The sequence below is a fragment of the Varroa jacobsoni genome, unplaced genomic scaffold, assembly GCF_002532875.2.
Source record: "Varroa jacobsoni isolate VJ856 unplaced genomic scaffold, vjacob_1.0 scaffold_466, whole genome shotgun sequence".
Lineage (NCBI taxonomy): Eukaryota > Metazoa > Arthropoda > Arachnida > Mesostigmata > Varroidae > Varroa > Varroa jacobsoni.
Window position 1 is genome coordinate 184,423 of NW_019213368.1, and position 20,305 is coordinate 204,727.

At 38.4% G+C, this 20,305-nt stretch overlaps 1 protein-coding gene and 1 long non-coding RNA gene across 10 annotated transcripts; one reads left to right on the top strand and one right to left on the bottom strand.

Moving 5' to 3' along the window:
* Nucleotides 1–1,715: 1,715 nt before the first annotated feature.
* LOC111260690 (glycolipid transfer protein) lies at nt 1,716–18,090 on the top strand. 7 transcript variants are annotated; one of them, XM_022833641.2, is made up of 7 exons: nt 1,716–2,292; nt 2,661–3,667; nt 9,569–9,663; nt 13,535–13,736; nt 14,192–14,371; nt 14,777–14,875; nt 15,568–18,090. In XM_022833641.2, the coding sequence occupies exons 4-7, from the start codon at nt 13,542–13,544 to the stop codon at nt 15,736–15,738; spliced, it is 645 nt and encodes a 214-aa protein (XP_022689376.1). In that variant the 5' UTR covers nt 1,716–2,292; nt 2,661–3,667; nt 9,569–9,663; nt 13,535–13,541; the 3' UTR covers nt 15,739–18,090. The 7 variants fall into 7 exon arrangements, with proteins under 7 accessions (XP_022689376.1, XP_022689375.1, XP_022689379.1 ...); XM_022833640.2 differs by lacking the exon at nt 9,569–9,663 and having other exon boundaries at nt 1,718–2,292; XM_022833644.2 differs by lacking the exon at nt 9,569–9,663 and having other exon boundaries at nt 1,718–2,212.
* Nucleotides 17,093–20,296, bottom strand: LOC147753468 (uncharacterized). Of its 3 annotated transcripts, none has more exons than XR_015311150.1 (3): nt 19,986–20,296; nt 18,494–19,721; nt 17,093–17,278 (listed from the first exon to the last, which is right to left on the bottom strand). It is a non-coding gene; the product is annotated as an uncharacterized LOC147753468 (long non-coding RNA). The 3 variants fall into 3 exon arrangements; XR_015311151.1 differs by having other exon boundaries at nt 18,494–18,558; nt 19,986–20,138; XR_015311152.1 differs by lacking the exon at nt 19,986–20,296 and adding an exon at nt 19,876–19,976.
* Nucleotides 20,297–20,305: the final 9 nt, after the last annotated feature.

Genomic DNA, 20,305 nt, shown 5'->3' on the forward strand with positions numbered 1-20,305 from the left:
TCTTTGGTCTCCTCTTTGCAGCTGCTCTGCACTGTCAACATGAACCCCATCTAGTAAACTATTTAGACTCGTTATAATGTCGCTAAAAAAAAATTAATTCGTAATTTTCGATAAACTTTATAATATTACACAACTGAATAAACGGTTTTCCAAAAGCTGCAACAACATTATATATATCAGACATTTACTACGAAATTTTATAGGAGAGACAACGCCATTTGGATAGAATAGCATTTAGCTAATAATTGGATGAGCGCAGGTTATGAGTTTCGGTCTAATTGGGCTCGTGTTTCAACAACGGACCATTAGAGTCCTCCATGAGCTTCTTAATGCACCCCACTGGCCCTTATGGAAACAGTACAATCCGGTGTGCTTTGAAAAAGCTTATTCACTTCTTTGTAAGAAGACAGAAGTAGTTTTTGGTTGGAAAATTGCCCTGATAACATGCACGGACTGTGGCAGGGTTGTTGTAAGACTCATGAAAAGAGCTGAATTCTCGGTAAATTGAGGATTTGCGTGCCCGAGTTGAACGGAATGGGATCTGTTCAGAGAATCACTTTCAGCAGACATCCACGTTTTTGACTAAGCGTAAATTTAGTCTTTCGTTCTGTGTGATTTATTTTAAATTTACTCAACGCATTTATCAGTTCGTCGGCTTTCGTAGTCGTATTGATCGGTTTCGGGGCTGTGGTACGGGACCAGCAGACAAACTAAACAGAACACCATACCTGAAAAGCGACTCCATTTTGTGTCGAGTTGAAATATCGTTGCCTTGAACGGCAATGGCCGATAATTTGGCGAACAGGAAACGTCGTTTTGTCTAAACGATCTGGTAGCATGTATCATAATGTGTGACATAGCTCACATAAGGGTTCCAAACAATCTTGCTAGAAAGTAAAGAGCCACTTAGACTGTCAATCGTACCATCACAAATTTGATATGTTTCCTGTAGATAAATGATTCAAACTTATTCGTCACTATAGACAAGTACTTATTTGATATTGATATATACTTAAGATACCTAGGTTTTTTAACTGTAACTGGAAAAAAATACTCGAACTACTGTTTGTGAAAGATGATATGAATAAGTAATTTTTTGCTCCCCACAGAAAACTTACTTATGACTATTTTATGCTATCCGGGCACATATTGACACAGCTTCAATATACATTTATATAAAAACGCAATGAAAAGACTTGACATTTTTGTCTTCAACTTATCCAAGATTTCATAAGCATTATGCTAATATCCATCTAATAATTCATTATGATTGTATCTTTAGGGGAGCGCTGTATATGTAATATTGTCGAACACGGAGTATACTAAGATGCGTTTATTTGCAACGATTCATTCACTCTAGATGTCCATGAAGCTATCTTAATAACCTATCACGTCCATCCACACTGCTATCACTTCCCTATCGCTAAGTGAGCTTATTTCAAACTTCTCCAAGCTATTTACTATAGTAATAAACACCATTATTTTCTCATGCCTTTGAATCCAATCGAAAATACTCCATCAACTACCCAGCAACTATCTCATATTAGCGCACAAATTCTACCTAAATAAATGTTTTGAGTTCTGTGTTCAGTTCTACTGTCTTAGCTAAACATTGCTTCAGACGGTTACTGGGCATCTCAGCACAGAACGAACCATCCATCCTCTCACTTACCCTTTCTCGTTGTTATTTGTCTCTGTTTTTGTCTGCTGCCTGCGTTTAATCGTGAAGTGTCTTCACCATAAATATGGGGTTCGCCCATTCCCTTTCACGCCTTCTCCCTCTTTGAATACATCTGTGCCGTCTGCCCTTTCCCGTGAGTCACGTCGTTAAGTTCCATCTTCTCCAGGCAGTATAACTCGTTTATTTTATCTCAGCCTGCGCCCGTACGCCGTATTGCTCACATCATCGGGAATAACGGCTGTCACTCCAGACGCAGCACAAATGCTGGCCGTCTGCGGGTACCTAGTGATTCTGTTCCTGACCAACGCCGTTAGTTGCGGTTGATGTTTGCGCCGCTAGTTTTATCTTGTGCTCTATCGTTGGTTGAAGGCTCACCTGCTCGTCTATGTAATTGGCTAGATGGGTACGAACTGTACGGCCGACGCTGATTTTTGTCACAGGTGTACCCGGATAAACGGAACGCCGTGAATTGAGAAAGCCACTGACAGGAGAAAAGAGGAGTAATTACGGTGTTTTGTTTCTCCAGCGCAGGTTGGTGTTTTCTGGTAGCCGCCTGCCGTAGAAGTGTTGATAAACTGATCTGAGTGATCTCAGTGGTTTTGTAATCGAATGTAAGTGCAGCCCAGTGGACGTGAAGTTCTGGCCTTTATATAATAGTACATAATCCTGTCGTCATAACTGTTATTTGCTGCTCCGTCTTAACAGAGTAGGAGTGGCTAGTAGAGTCAATTAGTTTGAGCAGCTATTTCGATAAGTCAACCTGTTGCATCGTTGCGTGCCGGCATTTGCACATGACGTTCATACGGCCACTTGTTTTTTGTCGTTGTCTAGCACCGCGTAATAACATATGTCCATGATATAGCCGGTTATTATCGTTGTATATGGCCGTGTCTTTCTGTTTGAATCTGCATTGTCTTTGCGCCAATCATCCGTGGGCAAATCGTCACTAGGAGTAATGCAGTTGCTCTCTTTATTTTAGCACCAATCGACCACCCGCTCGTAGTCACCGCCAGTGCACACCGCCGTTATGTGCGTTCCATCCGATCGCTCGGGAAGTTGGGTGAACAGCTGATTCGTGCTCTGCCTTCCGCTCAACAAGAGTAGAATGGTCGTAACAAAAATAAACACGGGGGCGGCAAGTGGTTAGCTTGCGTGTCATGAACGTGAACAGTTTTTTGATGAAATCGGCTACATGAAAGTTGATACGAACTTAGGGCTGGGTCGCCGACGGATGGTATGCACACTAATGTTTGTCTTGTTACCTCGACAAGACTGTCCTTGCCGACGCTGCGTTTGAATGAAACATGACATTTATTTGGTGAAAGAGCATATGCATAAGAGCTACCTGGCAGTACAAGTAACTGATGCGGCTGTCTATCACGAATAACATGTGCGTATCTTAAGACAACTTGTATCGTCAGTCTTCTCGTCGTTATCGCCAACAACATCAACACTATATGAGAAAATACTTGCGTATACAAACAATAGGCGGCAGCTCGGCATTTCAGAGTCTCTCCTACGCATTATTGGCGATTTGCCATTCACTACAGCGTCGAGAAGAGCCTTATTGCTTCATATATTTGCAACAGAACGTATCCAAGTGCCCCTATTTAGTCGGTTAGTAGTTATTGTACGGCTCCTATCATATCGCCCGCCGTACTCTGCTGTTTGCCATTGCGTGTTGAAGCAAATGTAAATCAAAGCTAATACTGCACAGGCAAGATACGAAAAGGGGTTTATGTTAGCCAGCGGGCCATTCTGTGCTCTCAATGAAGTGAGGTACACGACAGTGGTACAACAACAATGAGGTTTTGAGTGACAGAAGAAAGTGAATAAGGATTGAAACTGGAGACGTTGAAGGCCATAAAAAGCCATCCATTATCACGGTGATTTCATGCAATCCTTCTTTTGATAACGCCTTGGTATATTTCATTTGACGTCGCGTAGCGGACAGCATTCTTTCAAGCAGCGAGCAATCGTCAAACAGTGAGTAACACGCTAATATTATATAAAATGAATCCTACTTTATTTAATTTTAACTATGATTTTTTTCATTATCGCTAGTTGTTAGAATAAAAGGATGCGACTAGAAAGAACTTCTATAATAGTTATGTGTACAACTTTTCTTCAACTAGTCTCATTTGACTCATCGATAAAGATACGTATACAAGTACAAAATCTCATGTAGTTTCGAGCCGTTGCGTGACACACTGCAGCTGCTGGTCACGGAAGGCAGCGGAAGTACGGCTTTATCCAAGCATATCTCAAATCGTCCAGACGGGCAATCACATCACTACGAATGATTATTTTCATTATGGTGCTAGCAAACGCTAGAGCTCTTCCTAACCCGAAACAATTACACTTCAGTACACCATTATATTTAAAGTTGTTTTTAGCGCTCATAACACTATACATGAAAACTGTGTGTATCTTCGAAATTTCAGTTTATATACATGTGGTGTTATTATGGGAAGCAAGCAAGCAGTAAGAACTTTTAACACAAAACTAAAATTTCTCAGTCCGATTGTTCTTGTTAAAGATAGGTAGGTTTACTATCACAAAAAACGTAAAACAATTAAAGTCATTACGTAAAAATTTCACTCCGAACACATTCTACTTAATATACGCGTAATGTGTGAAGTAACACTATACAGTTATTTTCTTTTTCAAAAAAATTCTGTAAGAGGTCATTTATAAACCGTTAAGTATAACCAAGTCGTTCCTCGGCGTAATTTAGCTGCAAAGCATCGTTTTATGTGTTCTGGCAGCCCACTTATAAACAACGGACCGGTGTTCATCTTATTAAATTGCCACATTCACGACTGTTTGTCTCGTTGCGCACGGAAGGGGAAAGCAGCTAAGGCACATGCGCGAGAAGCAAGAATATAGAAATATATGTTTACGCTTCAATACTGCAACCATTGTAGTTGTGTGTAAGCGAATAGACTTGATTAAAGTAGAGCTCGTTGATGGGATATAGTTACTTATTGCATCTAGTCCTTTTTGTTGGTTCTTTCAACGTTGCATACGTCATCAATGTTTAGTTAATTAACGTCGTCATATAAGATGATTATGTGTATATATGCTTTTCGTGCTCAATGTCTGCTACTTAAGCCGTTAGGCATTACTTTAGGCAGCAGCAGGAAATAAGGTTTGCTTACATGCGGATTCAAATTTAGTTCATCATGTTTCTCATTCTTTCTCGCGCGTGTACCTCAGCTACTTTCCCCTTCCGTGCGCAATGAGACAAACAGTCGTGAGTGTGGCAATTTAATAACATGAACACCGGTCTGTTGTTTATAAGCGGGCTGGCAGAGCACATAAAACGATGCTTTGAAGCTAAATTACGCCAAGGAACGACTTATACTTAACGATCTATAAACGATTTTTTACAGATTTTTTTTGAAAGAAGAAAAGAACTGTATAGTGTTAGTTCAGACATTACGCGTATGTTTTATACAAGTTTAATAGACAAATACGTTACCCACTGCACTAGCACGGGAACAAAGATGTGTCGAAGCGCAATGTTTTATGGTTGTAACAAATAATTCATAATAGAGTGAAGAAAAAAAAAAGGGCGACGAGCTCATAGTTTAATAGATTGATCTTAAGGCGACGTGACGCTTTCAAAGGGCTCAATAGGCAATGAAATTGTTATATATCCCAGATTATCGCAAGAAACATTGCTATAGTAGCGCTGTGACGTCTCAAATGTTTATCTTTACGCTACTAGTATCTTTAAATCTAAAATTCGGAAGGCCGCATTTATTTGATCGTTATATATATTTTGCTGCCTCTAAAAATACTTGCACTAGTTACTATTGATATATAGTATAAAGATAAATAAATTACAGACAATTGACATTCCGTTCAAGTGTATACATTGATATAATGTAAATATGATGGGAGTTGTGTACAATGTTGGATTTCTAACTCAGTTCATTTTCTGTATCGACAATGTAGGTTGTATGGTTCTGAGAGAACAAGCCCGTAATGGTCTGCGGTCTAGTTCTTTGTTGTTATCTTTTTTCCTATCCAATTTCAGTGTCATTTGCAGTTTGTATGCACAGTTAAGTGATGTACGAATACAAACTACAGGTTTTCGACGGCCGGAGACTAACAGAAAAAAGTCACCTATCGAACTTGAGTGCAACAGCAGAGACTAAAAAAGGAAGGTCCACTTTTACTGATAATATCGATAAAGTCACCGCTTGAGAAAGTTGTCTGAGGCACCAGAAGCAGAAACTTAATAGCGGCCTGCGACAATTCCAGAATACCGAAACGTCAATAAACTGGTTACTCAGACTCGATATATTAGGTTGTTACAAGTGAATTCGATGGACTTTGAAATTGGATAGTTTTTTTTGGAAATAGTTTTTGAACTACGCACCACTAGCAGACGGAACCTGCCTGGTAAATACTCCAGTCTCCTAGAAAGTTATGAGTAAAAATCGATTGAGTTTAGTGCAGGAGAAATATGTCTGGGAGAAAAAATATCGTTTAGTTTCGAAAATCAACGGTATGTGGTCACGTTTTCCCAAGGGGCATAGCGTTGCGAAAATTCATCAAAGACTGATGAGGACATTAGGCAAGGAGGTCTTGAATACAGCATGTAAATGATGTAAACATTTGAAGACCAGTTAGGCGGTTGAAAATGTTAGATGTTAAAGCTGGCATTTTGCTTGCAACATGATACAGAATCACAATCTAAACACTGGTAAAAAAAACTGGAGCTCTCATAAATAGGCTTCGCATCAGTAAATGCGTGTGGCGTATTCCACGTAAAACTTGTGTATTTTCAATGATAAAAAAATCTACCTGGAGCATACGTAGCCATAGATTTAATCCTTAACGATAACCGAAAAGGGATCCGACGAAAGTGACGTCGCCCCGAAGAAAAATGAAGTTCGGTGGCAGTGTCGAGTAGGTTCAAGTGTAAGATGATGATAGAACTTGCAATGCACATAAGGGGCATTTGTTACTGTGAAAAACTCGTCAAAAATGAAACACTGCTATGATTTAATTGTTTTCTGGTTTGAGCAAAGGAGCATCCAATGTTGGTTTCAACCCGTCTAGCTAGGTCCGTGTTATTACAGGACTTTCAATGTCCTAAAGAGGGCGATTCTTAGGAACGTATATCATTTGCTTCGAAAGGTCACAAATAAAGAAATTACACGTGGGAACGATGGGACAAGTGTGTAAAAATAAAGGAAAGCACCTCTAACGAATATCAAGAACTGATGCTTAACTAGTTTAAAAGTTACGCGGTCTCAGAATTCGCCAGATTCGCGTGAAACAGCCAAATAAATCTAGTGAACATGTGCTATGCAGCCAACCGAGTGAAAAGGGGCTGTGATAGGTAGTATGCATTAGTCCGACTTCTGATGATGATTAAATGTTTAATGATGTTGCACTATGTACAGGTTAAAGGCTGTCTCAGGAGAAGGTTTAGTCGTCTCCAGCGAAGAGAAACTGCGATCGGTTATGAAATGTTGTCAAGCCAGATCATCAGTTCTTTTTATGATGATGAACGTTCCTAATCATTTGTCTAATTAAACATAGATTTCTTTCTCTCAAATGATGGCTCTAATGATGCAGTATAAGATCTCGGAGAATTGGTGGAAAGGTAGATTGAATCGCTTACGAGTATTCTACTCTGGTCATTTCTATGTATAAATGCTTACATAAGTAAACTTATGTAAGCATTTATACAAACGATACGCTTTTAAAGAGGTAGCGGCGCACATGCTCGTTGCGAGTTTGATTTGCAATGATCAGCCTAATATTCTACTATTACAACATAATACATCTAAAATAAGCAGGTGTCCTCAGGTTCAGTTGGTTTGCTTGCATGCTAATTCTATTTCTTGATCTCGCATCAGGCAAGTCTCACAAAAATTCGTGAAGAATATGAAGTGTCTTTCAGGTCTCCTTTTCTTTATATACATAATACCGGTACGAGGGATACCGATAACGAAACCAAAATAGACCTATGATGCGATTTCCTTCAACACAGCAGATAGATGACTCGCTAAAGGTGGTAAGACTCTTACTATTTACGACAACAAATCAGAATTTTACGCAGCTAGAGAGTGACAGGTCAAGGCTCTTATTAAGCCTATAGTAAAAAAAATAATAAAAAAGGCCTTTATTTATTATATTAAAGAAGGCCTTATCAGTCTTTCTTAATCTTTATTTTACTTTACCTTATTTTTTAACATGATTAGGCTGCATCACCTTGAAATATTGACAAAAAGGCATATGACTACCATAATTGATTAAACGATTATAATGTGCTCATCGGTCCAAAAGCGCGTACTGGTTGGAAATATGATCACGGTAGTATTCGAGTGCAGCCAGTAGTGCTGTCCGTCGGGACTGTGACAGTTATCCAGGTCTCGGTGAAAGCAATTGCCGATGCTCAGTGATGGTTAAAGGTGAGGAGTGCTGAGAGGCGTTGTTGTGGGCGTCGTCGTCGTCGGCGACGTTGAAACCAAAACGAAACTTCCTGTTGAACGCTGCGATAATGACGTATTGCGCACGGGAGCCTTTACAACTAGGGACGTCGAGCTGTTTGGCTGCTTCTCGTGTAATGGTATCTTGACGATGAAGCAAATAACCCCAGAGGTTAAACTTTTACAAATATCGACACAATCTTATTGGCAATGTTCCATCGTACAATCGACTCAAACTGGCCGCGTTTAAAGTAATATGTAAAGCTCACTGAAAGGGTTGGTCGTTGAATGAGCAAAACGTTCAACCGAATGGTTTCGCCTACCTGTGTGAATGTGTAACCACGCCTGATTCGAGATCGAAAATCGTAGTTGTCAAAAAAAGGGAGATTCAAACCTTAGAGTGATTTAAGCTAGGAATAAGCAAGCATACACCTTTTATGTGCTAGATAGTCAAGTTGGACAAGCTACTGGACGCAGTGCGACTACATAATAACGTAAGAGTTTAATTCAGGAAGCGTAACAAATGCACTGCGCTGCGCCCTACTTGGTTCTAGCATACTTTTTAGCTAGGTACAAGACATTCAAAGAAACATACTTACGAACCTGCTCAATTGTTAATCGTATTATAGAATATTGATGTAGCGTATTGGTAATTTCCTTGATCAGTTGACAATCATCAAAAAATGACTGTTAAGTGAATGAGCAAAGTATATCGCCAATAATAAAAAAGAAAACAATACAATCAACCTCATGACTAAAGGAAATAATCTTGTCTATATAAATCGTGTTATTTGTTTTAATTTAGAAATAGACATATGTATCCTGTTTAAGAATGATCAAGTGCAATTATAGGTGGATGAAGCTAAATTAATTATATATTGACTCTGTAAGCATATATGTGTATCTTTCAGCAGTTTGCTTTTTAATTTCTGTTATTCAGCATCGATCTTGCTACGACACTTGCCAACGACAGGTTTTTCCATATTCCTATAGAATACATCGCCCCCCGGTTGAAGGCAATCTTTGCTGCGAACCACAATCTGTTGCTTGCGAGGTTTGTCATTTCCATCATGCTCTTCTCACCATGTTCGAGCATCAAGACTGTCGACAGTATAATATTATATAAGAAGATGGATGCGATGTTAGCGGCTGATTACTTCAATTTTTAAAGAAACCATTTGGTCCGGACACTAACTTATATTTGATGTTCCCGTTCGTTACGATATCACACTCCTCACTCTATCTGCTCGTTGCAAAATACTATGAATATTGCGTTGCAACGCGCGTCATCAGGCTGTCTTTGACAGAAACTAATTACCAATTCAAAAACCGAAACGATTTCTATGTTGGCGGATAACTTTAGCTATCATTAACTGATTTCATCCTGTGTTTTCATATTGGTATAGGGTAAATTTTTTTATTTCGGTTTTAGCACAGTGACTCGACAGACAAACAAACACTATACCAGTACGGCGTAACCGCCACAGCCTAGCCGACGGGTTTTCATGGACGACGCCGATCTACGGGGTACGTAATCTGAATGTAGTCAACAAAAATCTACTTCGATTTCCTTCACTATTTCCTGTAGAACGAAGTTGTTACTTTAGCGCTACCAGCACAATTGCAGAGCAAAGTTAGACTTAGTCTAGAATAAGGACGGGCCAAGTACTTCTATTAAGAACGTTGTGTTCTACCCGGGTATAAACCGACTGTCCGCTGAGAGTTTTCTATATCTGCACTAAGCGGGAATATTAGTAAACGAAGCATATAGTTATATAGTATCAAACCTAAGCCCCAAGAAAGGGCTACGCATTGCTATAAAGCAACTTGTTTTCTGTTTATTAAGAGCGCTGAATATTATTCTGGTTAGTTACCAAACACTTTTGTCAAAGTGCAAATGTTAGCAAAATTTATTATTAAGCTAAACTTATATCATGCTTCTTTATAACATAGAGAATCCTCACTTGTTTTCCTTTGGCATGTTGACTGCATGCATTTTCGCGTAGCTTTAAATCCGTTAACCTCAAAGTATAAAGTATAGCTCAGTCTCGCCACTGTGTCCCTGCAAAGTAGCCTAAGAACTTTGCTAGAATTTAATAGCGAACAGTAGGTCTTTTATACCGAAATCGTCTTATCGATAAGATTATGTAATTAACCAGGATCTCCTGTCGAATTATAAAGCCTGCTCTTACATAATATATTGAATTGTAGTATTAACCGCTTCTCTAGCTAGATATCCGTAGAGTCACATATATCAAGTAATACGAATCACATCGAAAGTCAAATGCGCTAATGGTATAGTTAGAACGCCTTTGTGTAAACCTAGAATGAATCGCCTTGATAATGAGCGAAATTTCGGCAGTCATTTTATTACCATAGCGTCACAAATGCCGCCCAGGCTTAAAAACGAGTTTGTGCTGTCAGGAAAAACGGCCCCAGGATGGTGTTGCTGTCTTCGTTTTGGAACTTTTGATGCAAAGATGCTTCTTATCTTATGCCTAGTGGTTGACCAATTACGGAAGAGGCTGATGAAATGATTGCGATGTTTGAGCAAGAGAATGAATAGGCATAATGTCTCCAGATCACTAAAAAACTCCGGCCATTTAATCTGAAGTCATTCACAGGAGGTTGGCTTCAAAAAAAGCTCGATGTGTCTGAGTGGCACGCAAATTGCCGCAAAATAGTTCTTTACAATTTGTAGTAAAGCCCAGATTGACGTCAAAGGAAATGACACTTGTGTGTTTGGGAAGGAACCATGCGGTATGAGTTGCCAGCATCTATGGAAACAATTGATTATGAGCTTCATCGTAAACGACCAACAAGCGCGCAAAAACAAGCCATTGAAAAGATCGATCGGAACTAGTGAATAGAAAAGATGCCTTCATTTATTATGGCATTGCTTTTTTTAGTTGCCCGCGAAATTTAAATGCATCTGCCACATAACCCGGACTTGCATTATCAATCTGTCATCTGTTTTGGTTTCTGTAAATCACGATGATAATTTTGATTCAGTAATAAGAACACTTAGTCACTCAAAAACAATAAAAGTTCTATGGCGATAAGATTGCGATGTTATCAGAAAATATATATAACTTAGTAAAAAAAATATAACTTAGTAATATTCGTTTGTAGTATGTAAAATATTTGCCATTAGTTTGGCTTGAAAGCGGTTAATACTTTTTCGAAGACCCGCTAGAATACCCACTAGAACCCAAAAAATAATAAGTTTTTCTACTGAAGTTACTCTTAGAAGAAGTTCTAAAAAATTGTAAATTATACGACGACATATAGATATTTATGTAACGGATTATTCCATTAGAATGTTAGATATATCCATTAGAATGTTTCTTTGCTAGTACTTCGTGTATACATATATACACAAATTATTCCGACTCTGGAATAAGCTAGATGTGTCAAGGTGTTGAAAAGGTTTTGAAACGAGCACAGACAAGGTCGCTGTAAAAAGTTATCTAAATAGTCAAAACGACCCTTCATGTTTCCTAACATTCGACGCCACGTTGCAAGAAACATCACCACTGAAGCTGACAGGCAAACGATATCAGATTTAAGAGTATCTACAGATAACTACGTGTTATATCCAGTCATAACGTATCGTTAACAAATTTGCATTAACAAATAAGGATTGCGTGTAGCATTAGCTCAATAATCATTGAGGAAATATGGCAGATGCAAGGAAACTGACTTCAAATACTGCAAGCGCTCTCTGCGAGACTAATAGCTATCAGTATCGTTGGGCTTTGAGGTTTGCTCAGTTTTATATAATTGCGTTTTGTTCATGTACATATTATAGGCTGTCGTTATTGTCGAACAGAAGGTTCCTAGAAAACTATTAGACTATCCAGCGTAAACACAGCCCTAGATATGTTCTTAATGTATCTACAATGGAAAGAGACGATCTATTTAGCCAGCCTGTTTGTAGGTGGTCCTTTTATTAAAAAAAATAATTCTTTTAGGTAAGCTCGATAATACACTTTATATGAAATAATTTAAATTGTAATCTTTTAACTGTCGGAAACTGAATAATTAAAGGATTTCATAGAAAATCTAATGCTCCTTGTTTACCCTTGGGGTAAAGGGATCTTAGAATTTACCTCCTGAAACTCCTTCTACGAGTGCATCGCATTTTTATGCGATAATTTAATCCTCACAAGCAATGTTAAATGTGTCAAAGTTTGTAGTTAATGCGCTCATTGTTGGACCCTTATATTTAGTCATAATTATTTTCGCTTAATTCACCAAAGAGCGCAAAATACACACGCATAGCCATACAGAAGCAGAATAGCGTCTATCCATGAGTATTCAACGATCTGTTTTCTCAGAAAATCAACAAAATATAGAAAGTTATCCTAACTAGCCAAGGTTGGCCCACTGCGGCAGTTATTAACGCGTAGCAGCAACGTCCGCGGACACATAAGCATTTTTAGACTTAGATATTTGCCTTGGCTTATCGCTAGCAGTACGTGCTGAGGATGGCGAAGGAGTAATAAATCTGATAACGGTGAAGCGCCGTAGCATTGTGCTGCTTCTTCTGACGAGAATCCCTGTTCTTATTGGTAACATCAAGAGTAGATACAATAATATTTACGGCCTTATCTCTAAATAATTATTTATTATAGTTTATATTTGATTAAAAAACATAAGAAATAGGCCTACTAAAATATAAGTATAGTATGCAGCGGCCTGTCCTGAGTGAACTTAGACTGAAAATAAATTAAAATTCATTTGATACGTAGTATAATAGATCATTTTAGCAGCAACCAATGAATAGATCTCCGCTCGCCGGCTTCAATGAAGATTTTTTTTTGCTTAGAATAAGTGAAGAGTAGGTTAAGAAAAAAAAATCTGATCTTCGATTTTCAGCATCTTTCGTCGCACCTGGCAACAGAGATTTTCTTTGATACTATCTAAATCATTGATGTAGCACCCAAGTGGGGCGCTAGCAGAAATCAGATGAGCACAGTCATGAACATAAATTGCGTAAACCTGAAAATTTGGCCGGTTCCTTCGCGCCTAGCTTCATGATAAATGCATATAGATAGCTACCACTGTCTACATTTGATTCTCGTGTCAATCTATTTGCTTTTCTGTCCCTTAGTATGATTGGTGTAACTAAACTCGCTTTGATCGTAACTCAAGATGGCCTAATAATGTGCACATAACTACAGGTCTTCAGACTCTAGTAGTTTTACTTTCGAAATCTTTTTCTCGCGTGTTGTCTTTAACCGTTATTACCGTTATATTTACTGCAGTCACGTACCATTGAAATCCCTCTCTGATGTATAACGGTGTATAACAGTGGAATTGTCCTATTAGTAAGCAATGACGATGTTTTTGCTGTGTATTTTGTTGATTGGCATGCGATTGTTGCGGATGTTAGGTGAAGGATGACTACTGCAACGGACGCTGGACAACCTTCAAAATTTGTTTTTGAGTCAACGTTTTACCCTAAGATCACCCCGACGGACCGGATATTATCGGAGCCTTTCCTAGCAGCATCCCATGTTGTCGTTGATTTTTTGGCGATGCTTGGAGGTATTTTTTCGCCTGTCAAGGCAGACATTAATGGACACATTGAGAAGGTAAGTGTACCAAGTGATCAATTTTTTAGAGCGAGGCGTTAAGAAATGTTCGCTCTTGTCGATGAGAAAGACGAGCTGCATTTTCGTTTTCAATCTTTTCTTGGGCATATTGATTTCGTAATTATGCGATTGCTGGGATCACCTACCAATTTGTTCTGGTGCACCCATTAAAATCAGTTTGCCACGGGTTGCTCGCCAAGCTGCGCACTTGTTGCCCTCCAGCACGCAACGAAGCGAATGTTGAGGATATCCGGTGTTTCCTGCACCTGTGAACTTTATGACGCCTCTTTCTCTTTTCCCAAAACATGATTCATCTTATGATTTCTGTTAATAAGGCATTGAAGAATTACAGATAACAACACTTTTGCAACTCGTAGTAAAAACAATTAACATATCTCAGTAGCAGACGTGTGTTAACCAATAGCATAACAGTACTGAGACTCCTCTTTGTACAGGTGAAGAAGCTGGTGCTATTTGATCCGCATAAATTCAAGTACTTAGACTCTATGCTCGATCCAAGAGTGGAGGTCGACAATCAAGAACAGAAGCGTCGGCAGGAAGCAGTGATTTCGTTAACCTGGCTTAAACGAAGCTGCGAGTTCATCCTTTTTTTTCTCAGTAAATTTATTGATCCCGTAAGATTCCATATGTCAATAACACACCATTATTATCTGTTCTATGACTTCAATTGGGTTTAGGCGTTTGTAAGAACGAAAACATATATTATTGTCGAGTTTATCAGATTATGTAAAATTTTTGGTAGCTTTTGAGGTCAAATAGGATTTCAGTTGAGTGTTGTCTTTCATAGTTGCAAAATATTTACAATAGAAATTTATTTAAAAGTTATAAAATAGAAAGAAAGGCTAGTTGATTGCTTTAGACTTGGTGCCTAGATAATAAAGCAGTCAATGAAAGCGGCTTAAACATATTTTGAATTTACACCAACCTTAGCGATAATACAAGTAAATTCCAGGAGCTAAAAATATTACGCATAACGTTTACTTAATAGAAGCTGTTCCTTTGTGTTTTTTTCACAAAAGAAAAACCTCAAAGAGGAAGATATACGGCCGTACTTTCGTGAGGCATACGAGTTCAAGTTAAAGATGCACCATAATTTTTTCGCGCAAAAGATCTTTCAGGTACGTTATCCACATTATGTGCCCGAATATTGTGATAATAGAAAAGACACCAATATGTCAAATATGAACAAAACCTATCTATTGTCACAACTGGATGAGAAGAATCGATACCTAATGCGTGCTCAGCTAGAATATGACCACAGAGTGCTTGATAGCAGCTGGAAGGACTCACGCGCAGTTTGTTAAACTGAGTAGATTTCCAAAAAGGTTGCACAAGTTCACTCATTACAACAGCAAACCGTTACACCATGGAGACCGCATCCCACTTAAAATGTTCGAACGCGGCTTGTCTGGCCTTTCGTAGACCTGTGACCAGTATTAAGCGTAACACTTGACGCCACTACCGTACTTCATTGGAATTAAGTGACGCCGTGGCCCATTTACGTGAAGTGGTAGTTCAATCTTGTTGCATACGTTCGTATAGCTTCGCGTATCTAACTGTTCAGTATCCATCCTGTACGGTATAGTATTTGAGCATGGCTATTTTCGTGGGTTGTCGTTGGGTGGAAAGCCAATCTTCTACTGTTTTCAGGTCATAATTCAAAAGGTGGAACGAACAGCGATAACTGATCTTTTTGAGTTAAAGCGGTAAGTGGCTATGACGAAACTGGCTGTTTAAACCGCTTTGAATAGATACATTATAATCAATATAGTTTGATTTTCTTACCGTTTGTGGGTTGTTTTCTTGACAGGTCTGCGTCTACGCAGCGCCTAGCCGCCAACGTATGATTGAAGTATTAACGGGCAAAGGCGACAGGTCCGAACAACAAGTGTACAACATCATGGGAGTATTTCTGCAAGGCATGAGGGCAAATGTCGAGTGTCTCATTCGAGCGTTCAACAAATTTGGACACCAACAATAGATGAATGAACAGAAATTAAATCAGCTTCAATATCTAGCATCTGGAATACGTTAATGCGAATTTGGCATAATAGGGCTATTTCTAGACGTCAATACATGTTGACCATGCAGTCCGTCGCATGTTGGGAAAAGACTAATGCCAATTATGGGGCGAACGATCCTGAGTGCTATTAAGAAGCATGGTCTGCCACAACGGAGGAAGGCGGAAAAAGCATTAAGTAGAAAGCCAATCTAACAAATAGACAACTTACAGGGATATGAATTCTAGTATATATATATGAATGATCATTCTAGCCCAGTGCTATTGCAATCATATTCTCAGGACTCGGGTTGTACGTGTAGTTATGTAGTTTCGGCACAACAATAATACACGGAAAAGCACATCTCGGAAAATGCTTCATAAAGCAGATGGCCCCGTATCTTTTTGCGTCAGAGATTGTTGAAGCGACATGTTGCTTAATGTGCAATTTCCTCTTTGGAAACGCGTCGTTTAAAAGCAGCACCAGCAATAGCAAAGACGTATGGATGTGCGCTAAGTACATAGGCAGAACAAAATGTCTATAAAACTCTGCATGCGCGCAAACTTTCTATTTCTATCTATTCACTCCAGATAAAGATGTACAAAAGTATGTATCGCGTGAGGTTACTAAAGTTAGCGTTAAAGGTGAGTTGTTTAAAACCTGCTATCACGAAAAATGCACCGAGTAGTTCAACATTTAGATAGAGAAGTAAGTGACTGAGATTAAACGAAGCACTTAAAAAATTCGAATGAACTACAAAAATTGAGTTGCCGGTTGGCATGCATACTAATCCATGATCCATAAGCGTATTAATTCTATTTTAAATTGTATCATAGAGCCGATTGACAATAATTTAATGTTCGTTGAACATACTACGTTTAAAATCTGTATCCGGAAGAGTGACACGGTTCTTACATAGGTCACTAAAAGACCTCGGGCACAGAACAAAAATCTGCATAAGACATCCTACCGAGTTTTTGATATACTTATCTGCTGTCGACTTCCCTGAAACGTGTCCATGTTGGTAAATTCGGACAATGCGACACTGCATCAATGTGTCCGTCAATGAACACTGAGTGTTTTTTGGTAAAATGAAAAATTGATTCATGGGATTTCCTTCTTCTCACCAAACGGAAAATGTAGATTCTATGCAAATGGTTAGTGATAGGTAGTGTTTGTGTAGGAATTTAGCTAATTTTATAACGAAATACTGACATAATCTAACACCTTTACGAACTTTTATAAACGCATATGCCATAATGTATGGTTCCTATGATACAACCGTGTAAAGTCGCATATTACCTACCAAATAACACCGAAGAACGATGACAATGATTTAACCGTCGCTGTTAGCACTATTATCATTATTACTTTCAATCCAAAATAATTACAGAACTTTGGGATATCCTTAGGACAGATTTTAGGACGTATTTTATAAGTAATTTCTGCTTATCACGACAATCATTTATGTAAGTTTACGGAGCATTATGCGGTGTGCTTCGCTACTGACGACAACAATTTCTGCAAAAGATCATAAAGAAACTGAATCATTTGCAGATCCTGCTCAGTGAATTTGGTTGATGTTTAAAAAGTTACATGCCATTGCCACTAGAACTACCCACTTTAAAAGCTTTTTACGGAGCACTACCCTTGTCATGATCTCTGTTAAGAGAGTATAAACGCCCTACAAAAATATTTCATTACAAATACATTTCAACTACATCATTGCCATTCTTATTCATAGTGAATTTTTCCCGTTAATAAGCCTGGTCAATTATCCGTTCGTTATCGTCTCTAAATCCATGTATTTGTGCATGATAAATAGCTGAACAATATAAATTGCAAAAATCTTTAGTAATAACGTATGTCTTTAATGCTACGCAAAATGACAGGATCAGCCAAATGTTTTTATCACCTACAACGAGTAGGCGTTTGTTGAAGATGTGTGTGCGATGTTAACCATAGTATTGCCTACACTCTTTATTGTGATATATAACTTCATCACTATTATTATTATTACTACTTTATTACCGTTAGATAAAGACACCATGCTCAAAGCATTTCAATTTTGATAGAAGAAAAACTGACTCTCGATAGCTTTTGTCGTCCTAAAGAGAGAAACGAAAAATACGTTTTTAGTTGACTGAATCTGATGGAGATTCATTCAATTTTTCGTAACATGTTAAATCACGGACAAAAAGCTGCGGTATATGTTCTATTTTTCCCAGTTACATTAACAATTTACATCATCAAAATGTGAACAAGCTAAGATTGCCTGTTTAAACTCGTATAACTAATATATGAAATAAATGTATATTTTGTAAACAAAATAAGGCTGAGTTGTTCCTAAAAATGTCGGGGTTCTCGTCATCATTACCATTATAAACCAGTCTTCATAGGCCTATAATATACATACATAGTACACAATCCAAATCAAGATATAACTAGGTTCCAGCTTTACGTGAAAGCTTAGTGTATAACGTATTGGCAAAATTCTGCCTACGTCTCTAATTTTTAAAATGTTTTTAGCGCAACAGATAGCGTCAAGCAGCAATTCGCGTATCAGCCTTTACTAAAATTATCGGTATGACAATTTAAACATAGGAAGTGTTTGTAAGAATTCGGCGCAGTCGCAGACGATCTCAATACAACTCAGACATAAAGCTCTATCGACAGCATTCTCTGATCCATCTCGAATGACAATATATATTGTATCAGTTTCAAATAATTTCGTACGTCTTGTTAAAGATCCTTGCTCCTAGATGCCGATTGCTTCATGGGAGCGTATTCGATTTCTCTACCTAGAATAGTCGAGCGCAATTCCGTTAGATTCTGGACAGTGATTTATACAAAACATACACGTTCGGGATGGCCATTTTATGATTACATTTCGTTGACAATCTCTGAGCTCGTCATCACTTATTTGTACTTACTCCCTCATCTCAGTATCAGCCGTTCAATTTAGTGCTTCGTTATTCCAAACTTCTTCCAAGTGTCCGAGGTTTCAGTAAACTCGTCAAATCAAAAATCGTCTATTGTACTGAAAGCAGTATGAGCATATCCAGATTTTTCTGGACGTTACGCTTCTACTAGCACCCAAGGGTACGGATGTTATGAACAGCTTAGACGCGATGTCGAAAAGGTCGCTCGTCGGAGTTTATTTTTTTTTTCTTATATAACGCATTCATCACTAATATAAGTCAATTCTAGGGTTATAACCGTTTATGACTGACCATTGAGATACAGAATTATATCTCTCAAGCAGTAGTTAAGAGCAAATAGATAATTTCACTAGACTGTGCTTAACGTGCCTGATGCTGCCTCACTGCCCCCATTCGTAATTGGCGCATATCCTCTAACAGAGGATAAGCCCTTCGAAATGAAAAAAAAAACAGCCAAAATCCATAATAAAGTAAGCTATAAAAGTAAACTACTACAAAATGTTTTACTTGCGTTAAAAGCCTCGAACCATTAGACTGACAAACGCGTAATGATGTTGTCCGCTGTCTCATTCACTGATACTTTTGCTTAATTACATAATTTAAATCTATAATTTAAATTATTATTAGTAATATTTTGCATGGTCGTTCTCTGTTAGACCGATCCCATTCGATCAGCAATTACCGGTCTTATACAGTTAGTAAAACATCCTAGCAGGTAATTTCGTAAGATGTTGAGTAGGACCGACTAGGGTAGTTTTAAATGACCGAAAATGATCTAGGTCATTTAAGCTTCGATTCTCTCCAATGTTGTTCAACCAATATTTCTAGTCAACTTTCCGCGTTAGTTCTGTATTTTGTCTTAGACAAATCGGAATGAGCATTTCTGGAGACTATTTTGCATTGATAAGACTAGCCAACAGGTTGGACGATACAGTCAACGAAGTTGGGACACATATTTCTGAGGATTCCTGTTTAATCGAACGAGCGTTTAAACTTTGCCGCTTCTGATATGAAATATCGCTCTGCAAGCAAAAAACTAACCAGTTATTCGTACATCAAATAAATTGAATTAGCCTTAAATTTAATATTGAAGGTTGTTTGGAGCGAAACTCATTTATTATAATTAGGTGCAAAGTGTCTACGACCCGAAGAAGTTTCTCTAGCGTAACTGCTTACTTAAACTTAGCTGACCAGCGTTAGACTACAAGATGCATTTAGCTCGTTCAATGTTTTTCTTAGTTGTCAACTGTCCTCAGACATTCATGTATATGCCTTGATTGTCGTACCGATCATATCGCCACAAAATCCGTTCCATCGTCTTCATTTTGAAATAAGGCGGTCCGCCATTCAGCGTCAGCACTCGCGCATAACCCTGTTCCATTGTTTACTTATCTGTCTCACTTGTTATTGTACTTCGGAGTGGTTTCGGTTTGGTGTTGGCTATCACAGCCGCCAGCTCGGTATAATTGAACCCCTCACCCATTATTACTAGCGCCCTCTCTCTCGTATTCTAGCTTGGTATTATGAATTCTAGCCGTTCTGCCCTTAACAGGCTGTCAGGAAGAGTGTCTCCTATACGCAGACTTGTGATCTACCGTTGCTACTG